The 18479-nt window shown below is 36.8% G+C and overlaps 1 protein-coding gene across 3 annotated transcripts in view; it reads right to left on the bottom strand.

Annotated features, from left to right (window-relative positions):
- Nucleotides 1-11472: 11472 nt before the first annotated feature.
- Nucleotides 11473-18479, bottom strand: part of mIF3 (mitochondrial translation initiation factor 3) — a 42587-nt gene continuing 35580 nt past the window's right edge. The window contains exons 2-5 of one of the 3 annotated variants that reach the window (XM_065496061.1): nt 17429-17654; nt 13708-14007; nt 12172-12411; nt 11473-11798 (exon numbers count right to left, since the gene is read on the bottom strand). In XM_065496061.1, coding sequence (XP_065352133.1) covers nt 11571-11798; nt 12172-12411; nt 13708-14007; nt 17429-17654 — 994 coding nt within the window. In that variant the 3' untranslated portion in view covers nt 11473-11570. Of the gene's footprint in view, nt 11799-12171; nt 12412-13707; nt 14008-17428; nt 17727-18479 lie in introns of those variants that run through there. The other 2 variants (XM_065496060.1, XM_065496065.1) reach the window with 2 other exon arrangements.

The raw sequence follows: 18479 nt of genomic DNA, 5'->3' as shown, positions 1-18479 counted from the left end.
TTTCTAATGTTTTTATTTTTTGACTACAAATGTAAAAATAATTTGTGATAAATGTTTAGAATCTCCTAAACCCTTCAGTTCATTATGGTAGGTCAAGACGAGTCCAACTACTTGCAATAATTATGCAATTTTGATGATTAGAACCCGCTATTTATTTGCAAGAATTTAAGGTTACTCATCGCCAGCTTTAAATTCTCAAAATTGAAGTGAAAAACTGCTTTTGATAGGTTTTCCAAATGACAGACAGGTTTTCACGTGCCTTTTTGGAATTGTTTTTAGGGGGTTTTACGATCTTTAAAAACGATTTTTTATAGCTCTAAATATTTTAGAAATTTTCCGAACAATATATTTGGACTTTTTGTTGATGGAAATAAGCGAAATCTGTGCTATTTTGCCGTTGGCTCGCATTGTTTAGGCATTCTCAGGAGTTTCAAAGCAATGGGAGATATTTGAGTTGTTTAAGGAATCTAATACTGGCTTCCCAATGTAAGATATGGCAAAAGGTGGAAGTGACTCGAGATTCGAAACGCTGAAATAGCTCCGCGGGCTGGGAGGCGCACCGGTGTCGACTCGCCACTTACTAGCTTTCGCACCTTTTTAGCGGCTTTAGGGACAAATGACTGGCATTCCAATCAAAAACTTCGGTGCGAGGAGGCGAAAAGATGGCCATATTGTCCCCAAGAATATTAACTTTACAAAGTTGGTGTTAAAAATCATTCTACATAAATTAATTTCATAACTGCTGAAACCAATTTCTTTCAATTGCCAATAAAATTCGTCATTTGCAGTAAAGCTGTCTTATCTGAAATCAAATTATCGGATTCAATAAACAGATTGGTTTATTTATCTCTAATCAGCTCGCAGCTGCCGGCAGTGACTAAATAGGATGCGCGGTGCAAGAAAAGTAGAAGTCACCACGCTGCTTGAAATTCAGAGCTTGATTTGCATGCGGCCGTAACTGAATTTTACGACGAGTCCGTCCTCGAAACCCAAAACGATTTAAAGAAGAGCACAGCTCTGCTTTTTTCCCTGATTCTGGCAGCTTCGAGGGGAAACTGGTTCACAGAGAGCTGATCCGTACGTGACAGCAGGCACAAACCCGTTCAATTCGCTTTTGGGTGTCGCAAAAAAACGAGGCTCAAATCATCTTGGGCACGATTCACATAAAATATTCAAATAGCATCACTTGCGCCCGAACTTTCTCTCGCAACTTTTCGTCTGATCTGGATGCGAGGAATCGGTCGCGCGCCGCACGTAGGCAAAGTCCACTTTTTGCCTGCGTGCACTGGTCACTCGGCTACTGTAATTAGCAGCGATCTTATTTTTGGAAATAAGTGAACAGGATGTGCAGTAGACACCGCAATGAGCAAAAAAAATGAGATCAATTGGTGCCACTTTAAACTTTTCATTCATTTCACTGAGAGCGGAGACCGATTTCCTTTCATTTCACTTAAGCTTTTAAGGCAAATACAAAATAAATAAAGAAGCTCTTTTTGAGTGTAAATCTGGATATTTTAAGAAATGAAGTTGTAATATCATTTTTAACAACGAATGAAATTCTCTACCCCTCCGATGGCTGAGAAAATTTCTATTCTTCAAGTGCATTCATTTGGACGAAAATAACAAATAAATCATGACATTTTTCAAGATTCAAAGTCAGCTACCAGAATTCATAGTATATTATTATTATTATACATCAATTATTTGGTAAAGGATCTTGTCACTTAATTATACTAATTAATTTAAGTAAATTTATAAAAAGAGAAAAATTGCAATCGAACCGACGAATGCAGAACGAGTGTGGCGTTCCTAGAACATATAAGTTATACAAGGGAGATGTTTGGAAGTTTCGAGATATCAGGAGTGGGGATGAGAATCTCCACAAGTACACAGTATTTTTTGTTTAAAGTTGAGAAGCCTTGTAAAGAGCAAAGGTCGATTTTTGTACCAGTTCCAGTGTCAAGCAAACTACCTGCGACAATGGACGTATCATTTTCATATGACTGGATGTTACATCCACGAGAAAAAATGGAAAAGATTTTCTTTGTAAGTTTCCTACTATGCATTACCTAATCTTTGAGGCTGAAAGCTTAAATCAATTAATTTCTTATTTTAAAAGGTGGATGATTTGTACGCGGAAAAGTCAGAGGTTCCACTTCGTGCGCAATACTATTCAAAGCTGCTAAATGCCATCAATGATATTCGGCAAAGCGCAAAGTTTGTTTATTTCTTATTCATAATATATTGATTTTTTAAAGTTGACAGTCTTTTGTAGAACAGTCTTCTGCGGCTGTTTTCGTGATGTGGACCAAACCATCCCAAAAACAAGTAAGTTATAATAATTTCCTAAATGAATTTTCAATAAATATAATAATCACGCCACCTCTCACTTAGACTTCGACCGTAGTATCGAAATGGACAATTTACAATTAATGCAGCTACTGCACCAACTGGAAGATGCACGTCTTGCTAATCAGGAAAAGACCCCGTTAAGTCTATTAACCTAGTTTCATTGTAATTTTTCTAATTTATTTTATTTAATTTTAGAGAGACCAAGAGGATTGATTCCGCAAGCAGAAAGCCAATGCAGGGTAAATCACGAGTTTTTTTACCTTTCCCGACCAGAAAATTACAATTTTACACCGCATTTTAGGCAAACGCAGCTTTCGTTTGAAAACAAAATATAAGAAAAGGAAAGGTTTCAGACCGAAATGGACGGAATTGGTGCAGAGCAGACAGAATCACGAGACTACCAACGGAGTCGAAGAAACGGTCAACATCGACTTGCAACTCGGAAAAATGGTCCTGAACCGGGAGATGACGCCCCATTCCGTGTATAATGGTTGTTCCCTAATGTAGAGTCGAAAAATTTGATTGAAATGCACGAAATCAATTTCCCCCAATGATTGTGAACCTTTTTGCCATTATTTTAGAAAGAAATCTTGTGGTATAGGCAAAAAGAGTGTCACGAAAACCACCAATAAGAGTCCCGGCCACCAAAAGAGTCTCGGTCTGACCCAAAAAAATGTTAGGAATAATACATAACTTGTTGAGTAAAAACCTTTTTTGGAGTTTATTTGTTGAAGATTACCAACTGTTGAATGACAACAAGCGTTTTTAAACGTCACGGCGCCGGCTAAAGTTCACCCTTAATGAGTGATAATTTTGATCCTCTTATTATTGTATCAAATTATAACAACTGAATAAATGTGGTTGCGACAAGACCCGTTCGACAGGTATGTAGTGGAAAAGCAATGAAATTCATTTTTGATTGTCTATCAAGGTATATATGATAGATAGATATGAGGTAAATTAGATAATAATTGAGATGGCACAACGCGTGAATACCATTTTCTAATTTATCTCATATCGTTATAAAGGGTTAGAGAATTAAAAATTCGATGGTTTGTTTATAACATTAAATTTCATTCAGAAGACATTTGAAACTCTATATATATTGCATCAACCTTTATTTTATTCCATCGAAAAATATACGAGACGCACGAAAAGTAAATTTTTGGAATCGGAACCGGTTGCTATTTTCTCGTTCAACGTTGTTTTAGCTGAAGTCTACAATATGAAGGGGAAAAATTGAAGGAATAGGCTGGAAAGATGGAAATTTCTGGAAATTATGCTGACGAATATGAACAATATCTTACCTTAAGCCTGCAACCATGGTGAAGATAGCGACAGCCGAGACAGAGAAACAGCAAAGTGTACATAAGCATCCTGGGATAACGCAGCATACACACTCGATGATGCAACGCAGGCTTGAGCAAAACCCCATGTTAACAGACTGCTTGAAACCAAATAAAAAATTTTGCTGTATTTATTGTATTCAATCCAACCAAAGCATTTTAAAATTAATTTCCATTTATTTAACTTATTCTAACAAACGTTTCTGGGACCATAAGTTGTGATTCAATTTCTTTTGAAAAATGAGCAGATCATTCTCTTCCATTGACTCTGATATGTAAACACAAAAATTAGAATAGTTACAGTTTAGTAGTTTTTTATTTTACGAATTTACGTTTTTAAAACTCTCGCATGTTATAAAGCAATTAAATGGCAGACAAATTTATACTTCTTCATATTTGTCTTATCAATAAATGTTTTAACTCACCTCTGACAGTTTTTTTATGAGAGTCTCCAGTTTTCAAGCAAGAATTTCTTTGCAGTTCCGTTCATCGGCGCTTAAATATTTGTCTTCATTTATTTATTTTAGATATATAATGTTAATCAGCGGTCATAGATCAAAGATCAGTCAGTCGCACTATCTCACAATATTGTCATTTTCCTCGTCAACTTTATTTCGCTGCACCGTCCACCTCACAGCAAGAATTTCCTTTATTTTAATATAGCTCTAAATGGTAATAATATGTTTATTTAGGAGAATTTCAGCATCGGACCTTTTCCTCAGGTTGTAGCACAAATTAAATATCCAATAGCACCCATCAAATGTCGGTGGGATAATGGACAAAATGTACAAATTTAATTTTTGTTCGTTTTTTCTTTTAGGCCAGGGACCTTATATTATTACATCTCTGCCATCATTATTGCGACTAGGTGCGTTGTATCTTATTTGATTTTACAAGTAAAAATGGATTTTCTTCACCCAATTCACAGGCATATCTTTCGCAGCATTCGGGACACTTTCCTGAAAAGTTGGTGCTTCCGATTAGCTCCAAAGAGTAAAAATTATTTTTTAACAACTCAAATTCACTCAAACGACCTTATTTGTTACTTGTGTGAGTGATTCCTGTTTTTCCTTGCAGGTTTCCAACAACAGGCAATCGAAAAGGTGAGATTTTTCAACTCTTTCTCTGACAAAAAAGGAGAGTATGGTATGGATATGCAAAGCTGCATATTGTGCGACTATCCTCTCGAGGAAAATGAAACACCGCTGACTGAGGATGAGGTGAAAATGCTGCGCGCCGAGAACAAATACAGCCTGATCACCACGACGAACGTCGATCTTGTCTGCAAAGTTTGCACCCACGAATGTAGGCTGGACTTGACAAAACGAAAAAATTTTGAGGTTGTAAATAGCAGTCAAAATATTAGGGAGCAAATCATAAAATGTTGTGCAGAGCAAAATATATTGAAAGACTGACTTTTTCTTAATTGATGTATTGACCAGTTGCATAAACCCTAAGTGTTCGAAGCCGCCAACAGATGGCGCCACCATAGACTTTCGATTTTAAGGCACTTCCGCTGCGATTTCAGACTCAATCTAGCTACTGTGCATTCTTCAATTAATTTGCTATTTTTTGACGCGCTGAAAACCAAAATCGGTTCAGCCAATCGCCGTAGAATCGTGAAAAACTATTTTTTGAAATAAAAAAATCTTTTCCAACTTTTCTACGGCGAATGGCTGAACCGATTTTGGTTTTCAGCACGTCAAAAAAATGCAAATTAATTAAAAAAAGCAAAATAGCTAGATTGAATCTGAAATCGCAGCGGAAATGCCTAAAAACCGCTTAAAACAAAATTTTTAAGAAAGTCTGTGGTTGCGCCATCTGTTGGCGGCTTCAATAACCAAGGGTTTATGCAACTGGTCAATTCGTGTAAATAAATAATTTACTAAAATTAATGTATTTTTTATTTCTTATCTGTATTAATTCAAATTCTAACCAGCCCGTTGGCTCGCATTCTTAAGGCATTCTCAGGAGTGTCAAAGCAATGGGAGGTATTTGAGCAGTTCGGAGATCTAATACTGGCTACCCAATGTCAGAGATGGCAAAAAGGGGTTAGTTTAGTGACTCGAAATGTTCAAATTGCTCAACGGGCTGGGAGGCGCACCGGCGCCGACTCGCTACTTGCTGGTTTGCACCTTTCCAGCATGCGTGATTTGGCTTCACGGGACAAATGTCTAGCGTTTCAATGCAGTCCTTGGTGCGGAGGCAAGTGGCCCTTGAGTGAGCTGGGTCCATGTTATCCGTTCGCGGTGTTATTGGGACCCGGGTTTCAGCATTCGTGCCAGTGCGATGCGCGCCCTTCCCGGTCCTCGGACAGGGATAAAAAGAGCAAAAAAAAATAGAGCAAGTAAATATGCTGTGAGGGTTTTTTCATGTTATTTTTTACTATAATTATTTGGGATCTATAAAATTAGCAAATAACTATTTGTTTGACAAATAAAAACAAATCTTTTAGTCGGCTCTGGGGTGGCCGCTTTGTGAGGAAGGAGGGAATCTCGTTCAGCATTTTCTGCGTGCGCAACATAGTCGAAAACCTTAAAATTGTTGATAGGTCCAAAGATGAAGATATTTAAACACTTTCGGCTGCACTTTTCAATCAGTGGCTTAGTTGCATTCTCACATCGTTTGCAGTGACATCCACGCACAATTGTCGGCTCGTTGCAATTGAACAATAATCAAAGTAATAATGTCTGGGACCAACTTCTTTGACGAACTTCTCCGGTAAAGAGAAAAATCGTTTTAATAACAGAACCCTCTAATGTGTCTCTGCTCTTCTTCTTTTTAGCGGGCTTTGTTCTTGCATATCATCACGCCCTGATGGTGAGAAATTAACCTGCCAATATTCTTTGGAATGCAGCCTACAAACTATATTTTACAGGTGATGCCGACGCAGTTTGCATGATGTGCACATGTCCTTTTGACTTCATACGATTCGTCTCGAATTGCATCGATCCGCTGAGTAATTCTGAATTGGAAGCTGTGCCGGCCTTGTGCCTTGAGCATGGAAAGGAGGAATTCAAAAACGTGAACGCTAGAAACCGCCATCTGCTTTGCCCAGACTGCATGCTCCGCCTAAGGTTTTTATTTCTGCGCCATGATTTGATGATAGATTTTTCAAACTCGAAATTTTCCAGAAAGGCGATACAAGACTGCTCCTTACACCAGTAACCCGAATTCCAAATTTCTGAGTTGTTTTTGGAAATAGAGAATGATCATCGACCTAGCACCATGATTTTAGTTCATTGATTTATTCACTATCTTATAACATTTATTTAATTATGTGATCAATCGATTTAATGCTTATAGCTTGATTATGTATGCCTATACATATTATTCAACAAACTACAAACAATACATGTGTTTGATTATTTGACATGCAACTAATCATTTACCCAACGAAGAAATAAACAATAATATCTATACTATCTCACATGAATGATTTTTTCGTGTATTATTCGTGCTCCCTATATAAGAAAAGTCTTCATTCGCTATGCACAAATTGTCCAGCTTTATACAAAGAAGAGATGATGTACGGATATCTCTTAACCGATCCAACGGACGACTATCCATCCACTCAATAGAGTTTGTGCAGCAGAATATTCGCCACCTTAACAGCGTTTCTACGGTAATATCCTTGTTTTAATTGAGAAATTTCATTTCTTATTTAGTTCTCTTGCAATCCAGACGGATTTTTCTGATCGACTTTTTTACCCGAGAAGAAACATTGAAGGTAAAAAAGCTGGACAATACTCATATTTTTAACTGCGTGATTTAAATTTTTCCGATAAATTCCAGAATCTTATAGCTATGCTTCGACGGCTGTTCATGATGCTTTCGAACTGTAGGAAAGTGAATTTTGCGAACAGTGTGTCTCCTGATCGTGATTGTATGATAAATTTAAAAATATAGCAATAGTGTTTTTATTCTAAATTTCTTTTCTGTAGCCTCGCGCTCGACTAGGGATTCAAACGATCATCATATAGCGCAGTTCCCGCAGTACCTCGATTGGGTAGATTTATTCTGATTGTTGACCGCTGAATTCATTTCTTCCCACTCAGATTAGATCAGACTTGGAAAAATGGTGAAATTAAGTGAAGCTCAAGAATTAAATTAAAAATTATTTTTATTTTACTCCTTTGAGTTCAATGAGCGTTTCATTGATACCAGAATACTATGAGTCAATCACTAAAATAATTTAATTTAATAATAACTCACTAACATAGGAAGCTGATTGAGATTAGCCATTTTTATACTCATCTTCTTTGTTTTAAAATTATTTTTTTACTATTAAAATTAAAATAATGCGTTAATTGCTCACCTTATGAACTACCATGCTGAAAGTCAAAATAAAGAATTTGAATTTGGCCAACTTAATTAAGCAGTTTTATCCACGTAAAGTTACTGTGTTTGAAGTTTTATACCATTTCCTGGGCCATTAAGATATTGAACCACTCAAAGGTTAAACGTTTTAATTTTTGTATTTATTGCAAGCAACAAACATCGTGCCAAACACCTCTATCCCACTTTGCAGACTCTTAAAATCAGCAAACTCTGCGTAGCACTCGCTGATTTCATCCCTAAAAATAAAAATTATTTTAAATAATTAAAAACTCAGTTTCTTGGAAAAATCATACCTAATGCGAGACGTTCGAGGGCCAGATTAAAATAATCATCGGAGTGGTCTAAGCACAGCCTCAGCACCAAGCTCAATTTCGCGTTTGTTAGAGTTTTCTTATAGCAATAATACCTACGTAAAAAATACTTAAGGAGCAAAAATTCCATCATCATAAATTAGGAATGTGGATTTTAATAATAACTTATTGAGATTAAATGAATATATTCAATATATTTATTAATTTTAATGCAAAAAGCTGGCATTCTGTTTAATATTTTATTGCAATAATTAAAGGCTTATTTCTCATATAAAAATATAACATTATGTATAGTCAGTGTCAGTGCATCACAAAAATTGAATTTAACTACGAAATAAGGGCACCGCCTCTATTCAACATGTTACGACTTCGCCCAGTAAGGTAAAACCGAAATCGGCTGCTTTAACTAAAATCCCGAAACAGCATCATATCAAAAACACGCACACCTTTAACAGCAAGAGAAACTGCGCTGCTGAGCAGTAATTTAAATTCGGGTGGCATTTAGCAATCCTTTGATTCACCACTACAAAAGAATGGAACACATTCTGGCCGATTTCAGTGTAATGCTTGAACCAAAGGTGCAATCGTCACTGGGATACGGTTGAAATCTGATTAAAGATTCAGATAAATTAAAACTATTATTAGATGGCTTTTGCTCCTGATGTCTCGTTGTAAACAGCAAACAAAATAATGTGTTTTAAAATCAGGAGAACTTTGAACTTGTTTGATCAGTAGGATCTTGACACAACTACAATAATTAATTTATAGTGCTTGAGAGAAACGTTTCACTCCTATTTAAACCGAGCGGAAAGCGTTAGAGCAGTGCCTTGCCACGTTTCTCATATAAGCAGCAAAGCCTCTCTGAATCAGCAAATCTTTCAAAAAATTCAAGTGTAAGTATTTTTTTTAAAAAAAATAGCCAAAGCCTTTCATATTTAATAACTTTATTTGATTGTTTTAGGAGCAAGAAACTTTAGACTTAAGTGCTACCCAGCAAACCTGATTACATTTTTTGCTGTCCGCGACATTTTCATCTAATCCAAGAAAGTAAGCTTACTTTTTTAAACACTTTCAATAAGATTTGCTTTGAGGATTTTATAGATTGCTTTATCAGCTTTTCGAGATGAGCGATCAGAGTCAAGGCAAATTTAACAGTCGGAAGGCGAGGTTGGAGATCGTAGTTGGCGAAGATGACGATTCTGCGATTTATGAGCCAAGTAGCAGTTTGTTGCAGTGCATCGTGCTACCCTGGCAGCTCCTCTTCCAGGCCATGATCGGCAACCTGTGCACCTGCATCGGTCACCGCGACCCTCCGACAGCTGCATCGCGTGGCACAGCGTACAGCCGCGGCACTGCGGATACTGCGTGATACTACTGACAAATTGGGGCTCTTGGCTGCGTTGGAGAATAAATAATACGATTTTGGTGGCTGTTCAACACTCTAAAATTGAATGCATTTTTATTCCGATGTACAGGGCTGAAAAGTCAAATAAATAATTTATTCACCGAAAAAAACTTTTTTTATTTAAAACCAGCGGTGCGTGACACAAAAAATTCCTTTGTCGCTTAAAATTTGATAGGCCATAATGAAGGACTTTGACGGATTTATTATATTTTCAATGATGAAATAAAAAAGTAAGTTTAACCGAGTAAATAGTCTTTCAAAGATTGAGCAATAAATTAAATTTAAAAGAGAGCTTGTTTCTATTAATACTTGGTTGAAAGGTATTTTTTTTAACATTATTTTTTCTCTCCTCTCATTTTTGTTTCTCTATGTAACGAGTGGATAGAACAAGGTTAAAAACGGAGTTCACAGCCATTTGTCGCGCATGCAACAGCTCTGACAGTTTTATCAAGAAGTGCTTGCTTGTCCGCGTCCGATCGACAGCGATTTTTGTTGAAATGGAGGTAAGTTACAAGTTTTACCAAATTCAGCTGTTCAAATTTGCATTTTGCTTATTTATTTATTGTTTGGGGATTTAAACACACAAATTAAGTCTAAAAATATCCCATTGATTTCAGAAAAGAAGATCTTCCACTGTGAGAAATGAGGACAGCCTCAGTATAAGTTTTGCTGGAAGTCAGCAGGGACTGTTGCCAACTGGGAGGAGGATGCCTGGATTCGACATTCTTCCTTGGGAAAATATAATGGCCAGAATCGCTTCCTCGGTGCGATTCTTTTTGCGGTGTGTTGATTGCATATAAGTAGAGGCTTAGCAGCGGCGACTGCCCATATGACCCAAAAAAATATTGCCGGCTGGCTGAGACCTCTACACATAAATAAGCATTTTACTTTTTTTATTTTATTGTCTTAGCGCACTAAGTAATGTGTTAGTCCCTTTTGACTGCTGCTCCCCGAAAGGTAAACTGAGTCTTAAATTCCATTCTTCATTGCTGGCGCATTTTATCTGCAGATTGGAGTTCATTTGAGTCATCAATGATTGCCAGCACCTCCTCTGACTCTGAATCAAATCAAACACCACAGGACGATGATGACGACTTGATACGAAAGAGTAAATGAACAGTGAAGATCTTATTATGTTCTTTATATTTATTTTGTTTTCGGTAAAGTGATCTTATCATCTTGGGAATCCAAATCACAATTGTCATTCGTGTGGGATAGTCCCGAGATGGAAATGACTGCCAGTGAGGATAGTTGGGATTATACAGCAGAAGACTCGGGATTAAATCCAGAGCAACGAGAAAGAGAGACTAGAAAGACTGGCCGGGTGGTCTGAAATCGACTCCCTTGATCCGTTCTCCCATCCTAAATTTTGTAGTTGATTAAAATATAAATGTCTGAATAAAATTTTCATATTTTATTTATTTCCATGATTGAATAATGCAAGAAATAATTTATACCAAAAATTTATAAAGATGAACTTCAATCTTTGAACAGTTTATGTCTCGCAAAAAACATAGCTTGCTAGACAAACATCTAGCTTTCAATAAGTTCCTCTGTCATTCATTTGTAGAACATTCAAACTTTTGCATTGGAGGGTAATGCTGAGACTAATTAGGTTTGTCATTATATATAATTTGCAACATTTGAAAAACATAACATATTTTTGTCTAGTACAAGAATTTAGATTTTTTTAAATTAAACGCACGGTCTTCTCATTTAAAATTATTTTAATATCATAAAAACAAATAGGTAGCGGGACCCTGGGGCCAACGCTAGCCTGGGAACTGCCGGAACTATGTGGAGTGGCAAAACAATTCATACGGGGTTGGGCCCTTGGGCCTGTAGCTGGAAAAAGGAAATGTTCCGCGGCGTCCTTTGTTGTTTCTGCTGCTTCTCATCCCGCCACTTCTGCAGCTCCCGCTGCTCACGCCGCCGCTCCTCCCGATTGGCGATATCACGGTCTTGCGCTCGCTCTGGCGCTGAGTACTCCCACAGGTTGCGACTGCGCCGTGTCGGCAGGGTGAAAGAAACCGCTGGCTTTGACTGCGGAAGAAATTGAGGGTAGATAAAAGCTATACCTGGATTTGGAGGGGTTGGAGGGAGGGTCGATATACATGGCTAAAAGGGGAAAATAGCTCGCAACGATTAGAGCTGCCAGGCTAAAATGTTTTGGTATAGTGGAGTGGGATGACCAGAAAACAACCTCCCCCTTCCATGTTTGTCTCTGTTGTAGCTCTGGTATCGACTAACCAATTTAATAGGCTTTTCCTCTCAATTATTTATCAGCCTGGTGGAGGGATTTGAAAATAAATCGGTTTGAACAGCATCTAAATAATTTGTTACGCATATTGGAGGGGGGTGATTTCGAAATGTTGAGAATTATAATGGGATTTTATTAATCCATGTTGACACTGACCTGGAAAGAGTGGATGCCGACGCCTGACCATTTCTGGAGTGTTTCTTCGTCCGGCACCTCGCACCAGTCCTCGTCCTTGAATCGCGTGACGTCCTCAGAGCTGAGAAACCTGCTCTCATCTAGCTCATCGTCGAAGGAGGGGAAGGGAGTCGAGTATTGTAGCTCATCCAGATTCTCGAAGGACAGGCCGGAAAAATCCAGGGTTACACTCTCATTTGAACTCAATGAACATTCTTCAAACTGCGAACATTTTAAAGATATTAAGTATGTAATACTTCTAATCAATATTTCCTTATGTTGCAAATAAAGTTCAACTTTTCCTAAATAATGAAAATATCTATAGACTTTTTAAACCATATAATATAGCAGGAATATGTTTTGGTTTGTCACTTTTGTTATATCCAGCATTTTTTTCTCAACACAAATAAAGCATTTTGTTTCAAGGCACTTAAATTTGAGACAATAAACGATACTGTAATATTTTCCGGAGTAGGATAGTGTTTAATATTTCGAAACACAAATGCGCATCTAATATCACTACTTTTGATTTACTCTATATTATACCCTAAAGGCTTCGAAAAAGAATAAATCTCGATTATTCCATTTATTTCATTTGAGCTTTAAACAGCTGACTGCTGTATTTAGAGAAGTTTGGTGAGTGCTTTTCAACAACGATTCAATGTTATTCTGGATTTCAGATATTAATTTCTTTTATTTTTTTCCACAAAATTTCAGTGTTTCTCTCCTAAGTTTAAAACACGAGAGAAAATCTTGACTATAAACTTGAAGAATCTATCAACCGAGCACAAAAGCCTTGCCAACGATGGCTGAAGTGAACTTTACTTTTGTGATCGCCCTCTTTATGCTCATAATTTACGTGACGTGTCGCCGAATTGCAAGGTTTTGGAGACATTTTTCATGATATCTATAACAACTATATAATTTACAGGCTATCAAATAAGGGTCGTCGAAGCGTACCAGCGCCACAGCAAAAGAAACCCCTAAGGAAAAAATGGTGCGTATATTTTTTAATATAAATATATCCTAGCTTCAAATATCCATCTGCTTTTTTTTCAGGCGTTGGTGTTCTATTATTTGATTTTTTCGCATCAAAACTGGCCAGATAAATTAAAAATCTTAAAAAATACTTTTGTTCATGTTTTCATAATTTCTATGGATTATATTTTGTTCATGGTGTAAACAAATTGATTAAGAGTGAATCAAAATTATAAAATAAATTTGGCACTTAATGTTTTTGTAATTCTAGCATTTTACTTTGTGAAATTTTGCCACTTTATTTCAGTTGAAATATATAGATGATACATTACATGAGATGAGCGGTGTGTGTATATATAGGCATAACTTTTACATGTGCAGATTAAAAAACATAATTTTTCTAAATTGGATTATATTTGTTAACAAAATACCATAGTTTTCCTCTTTATTGATGCCTATATAAATATATTTTGATCGAATTATAATATCAATTGAGAACTTACAAATACATTAATTTTTAAATTAACGCGAGATACTCACCAGTAGATCGTCGTCGGAACAATTTATAAACTCGCCGTCCTTATTGCTACTTTCAAACAGTAGCGAAGCGATTTCCGGTACGGGACTGGATGGCACAGACATTTCACCCTCTCGTCCGTTCGTCTGTCCACTTTGGGTGAAGGGGGCGAGTTGCGAACGGGATAGTTTACGAGGGTGTGGAGTCGGAGGGCGGAATGCCGGGGTCGCCGTTTGTGGGGCACACGTTTTCTCGAATTTTGTGCAAAGCTGAGAGACAGACATCTTGGTGCTCTCCTCCGCGTCGTCTGACTGACCCAGTAACTGTGAAAAGCAGAAATATTATTAAGAATCAGGTCAATTTTTAAGATTCTTACACATACAAATAAATATGGAACTGGAAGCTGTGAATAAATGTTGTTTTGATAAACTTAAATGGTAAAGGTCAGTTCTTTCTGCACTGACGACTCATACATTTACTAAACAAAAAATGGTCTTTGTCCTCTTTTGTTTGTTTGAAAGCAAATATTTGGACTGATTTTCTCATTGACATTCAAAGTTCTTGAGAGGGAGAGTTTAGTATATTCTATCAGTATTAGTGCTTTTCAAGACAGAGAGGTTTCCGCATCCTATAGCTCGTCAGTCTAAAGAAACCATCGAAAATGGATAAAATTGGTTCATTCTTTGCCACCGCCGCCGTCACTCTTATGGTTGAGTAAGAAAACTATCTTTTGTAACTATCTGCTAGATTTTAAACATTTTCTTCTCCAGTGGAACCATCAAGAATATTTGGTCGTACTTGAGTGGAGATAAAGATGGTAAACGCGAAGAACGCTATCGGTGCGCAGTCAGCGACTGTCCCGTAATGCCAGAAAACGGGACACTGATGTCCACTGAGGAATTGAGCATGCTGAGCAAACTGTGCGTGAAACACATGGAGCCGTTCAAAGGTGTCAAAAGCTGTGAATCACCTCGCATTTGCAACATTTGCAGACAACTCATGAAGTAGGTTTCTTAAAACCACTCATTCAAAGCAAGAGTTTCAAAACATTTTTTTTTTCAATTTTTAGGATGTTAAGCGAAGAATGTTGCATGACCTACGATCAGAGACAGTCCAATAATAATGGTAAGAAATTATTGCGCGCGTGATTTTAAAGCACGGTTTTATGGTAATAATAATTAACATAATTAACAATATCACAGAATTGGATTTCTGCCTGGATTTCTCTTGCATTTTGTGCCCTCCAAATGGCGAGGCCAACAATACTCCTCTGAGCAAGTTCGAGCGCAAACAAATGCGGAATTTGTGCTTAACCCACTTGCTGGAGCCGTACTGCCTGCTCGCTCCCGACGCAGAACGACTCGTTTGCAAAAATTTCAACTACCACGCTAGGTTTGTGATTTAAAAAATAATGCGTATTTTGCCACATTAATTCAATTTCCTTGTATATTAGGAGGGCTATCAAAGACTGCTGCAACTCTACCGAGGTTTATTTCAGCTGTCATGACGTTGAATCGTTAAGCTCTTTAACTTCTAACTCTTCGTCCTCGGGTAGTGGCGGATATGTGACAACTACTCTTGTATGATTTAAATGGCTTATAAAAAACTGATAGATTTTTTGTAAACTAATTTTCGACCATGTCATTAACCTAATTTTAATAAAAGTTGTGAGCTTCTCAAATATAAACAAATTTTCATCCAATCCTGAATTGAACTTTACGACAGAAAAAAATTTGTTACGATTTTAACTTAGTTTTAAATTCTCTTCGAGAAAATTACACTTGTAGAGATGTTTTTAAATTTATTCCATGCTTTATGTATCGTATTGTTTTTTATTTATTTAATCAACCTTTGATCTCTAAGTTTGTGTTTAGCAAACATATACACTTAAATTTTGTTTAACTCTTGAAAACATCAACAAAGGTTTATGTAGTTCAATCGGTGCTCAGGGCCTGCTTCTCACAATCAGTCATTCACAGAAAGTAACTGACAGAGGTTCGGCGTCATCGCTATGGAGCAAATTTGTACGATCGTCGCTACTAGCGCTACCACCAAAATTCTCCAGTGCGTAACACTCTTGAGAAATACAAACATGGGTATTAATATTAATATTTTATCTCGGCAGGACGGTTTTTGGAAAGTTATTCAGGCTTTTCACCGCGAGCTGTCGAGCACATCCGTGCGACGTTTGTGGATATCAAGTCGAGTGGAAAAGCTTGGCGATGCTGTCTGAAGTGGAAGAAGATAATGTGGACAAACTGTGCGCCCGACACATGGAGCCATTCGAATGTCTCGACTTGCAAGACTATATCCTATGCCCATCTTGCAAAGACACCTTGAGGTTGGTTGCTTTGGTATCCGCATTGTCAGATTTCAACCACCCGAATTTATTACAGTTTGATTATTGAATCGTGTTGCATGGTGAACAAAGGCTGCCGCACAGTGTCAACTACTGATTTTGGTAAGCACCAAAAGAAATCATAAAGAAATTCCAAGCTTAAATCAATTTGAAACGCAGGTCATATTTCGTCAAAGAAATGTTCGTGGTGTCCAGACAACAACACCGTAGACAATTCCTCTTTGACCTTCGTTGAGATCGACATGTGGCACTATTTGTGCGAGCGCCACCAGACTGAGTCGGACTTATCTTTCTCTGCTGATCCAAACAAACAAATCGTTTGCACAAATTTCAATTACCATGTCAGGTTTGTGTTATTAAAACCCTTAATGAGAAGGCATGTTTTTCCATTTAAATTTGTCTGATTTTTAGGAGAGCTCTCAAAGACTGCTGCAATACTTCCAGCCTTTTCACAATGAGACAAAAAGCAGACCTCTATGATCATAAGTTTGTTGATCAACTTGATTCAGATCCTGAAGAAGAGTTTTATGTTCATAAACTTGCTGGGAAACTAGAACCGGATCCAGAGGAAGTGGACTATGCAAAAATGTTTCCTGGAAATCAAGAAGACGGTCCTATTCGAGGAGTAGGACAATGATAATAAATTTGCTGGAAAACTAGAACCGCGGATTCCGAGAAAGGAGACTATATGTTAATCATAAATTTGCTGAAAAAAAGCTAGAAATGGTTCCGGAGGAAGGGGTCTATGTTAAAGCTCGGCAAAGTAGAAATGTTTGTTAATATTGACCGTTTCTTTTGTCTATTGATCCCTGTTATGTTTCCAACAAAATTAAGCCGTGTGAGAAAAGTTAAGGAACACAACCTGAATGTTATTTTGCTAGTAAAATGATCTAATATTTGCTTTATGTCACCAAAAATATTGGAGGGAATAAATAATTTAATACAACAAATCTGACATGGAAAATATTTTTGACTTGGAAAATCGACTTTATACGAAAATGTTTTACTGCATCTGCAATTTTTAACTCAGCCTTTAATCACCCTTAAACATCATTTAAGAGCTTGTTGGAAAAAAACTAGAAGCAATAATAATGGAAAAGTCGTTTTGCTTCATTTTTTTGAAGCAAATCATTTCTACCAAAAAATGGATTTTTCAATAATAGTTAAATTCATTCCAAACGTTAAATTCAAAATTTCAAAAATGCGAACCGAATCATTAGTAAAAAGTGGGTAATTTTTGCTTAGAGCTTTGGGTTTTAATTTTGTTCATTTGAAGCTATTATTCCAATTTTAATTACCAAGAGCTTATGGAATGATACCTCAATTGAATAAGAATGATTTCAAAACAAATTTATACACATTATATTTAAAAATAATGACTTCACCTGATTTTGAGATTCTGCTTCCAATCTGGAGGCTCCGCTCAAATTGGAGTAGTATCCATGGTCACTGCCTTCAAATTTCAGGGCCAGGTCCTCCAGGTCGGCGGACACCTTGAGTCTCAGCTCATCGATATACCTGTCGAGGGCATCAATGAAGGGTTCGTGCGACCTGAGCTGCTCCCATCTTTGCAGACCATTCTCACGGTAGAATTCAATGTCTAGGTCGATGCTGCGAACAACGAGATCCATTTTTTTACTTGAAAATTTCAACTGAACAGGTTGAAATCAAAGTACTGTGGTCTCAGTTATCTTTCGGTTAATTCGTCGAAAATATTTTCGAGGCATATATATATGTGTCGAAAAAGACACGGGAATAAAGAAAAACAACATTTTTGAATATTTTCTATTCTCGTCAATCAACTTTTTTTAAGTGATTAGAAGCAGGCGGTGTTGTTTTATAAAATATTTTTCCTCGTTTAAACATTGATTTATTTTAATTTACTTATTGATGCTATTTGCATAACATGAATATTAAACGACAGTCAATTAATCCAAAATTCTGTGACGTGCGCGCCTGCTATGATTGGACCAAAACCAGTCATAAAGACCGAGTCATGTTTACCTACCAGATATTCTTGTCACGGATATCATTTTCTCATCTACTCAAATAATTGTTTTAACCTAGATTTGTTTGATAAATGCAATTGCGTTCATTCTAATTCCGTCCCATGAAACCATTAATGTCTCTCACTAAGGCTGCTGCTTCTGGTAAAAAATGTAATTAGTTAGCGTCTAATAAATATTCTATATTCTAATTTACGTATTTTAGGTAATATCTAGCGATCTCGTGCGATTCTTTAAGAAATTCCGTACTTGTGTTTTGTTAATTTTTTCATATTACACTGTTTTCAATACTCTAATATTACTCACCTTTTTACAAATTTTGTACGCATTATACTTTAAACATCGTATTTATCTACTAAAAAGTGACCTAATTTAGTTTTCAAAGATTTTTTAATTATAGGTAGGCTATTTAATTTCAATGTTATTTTTA

Source organism: Cloeon dipterum, chromosome X (assembly GCF_949628265.1).
Source record: "Cloeon dipterum chromosome X, ieCloDipt1.1, whole genome shotgun sequence".
NCBI classification, from domain to species: Eukaryota; Metazoa; Arthropoda; class Insecta; order Ephemeroptera; family Baetidae; genus Cloeon; species Cloeon dipterum.
Note: the sequence above shows the minus strand (reverse complement) of the source record. Positions and strands in the feature narration are given on the sequence as shown.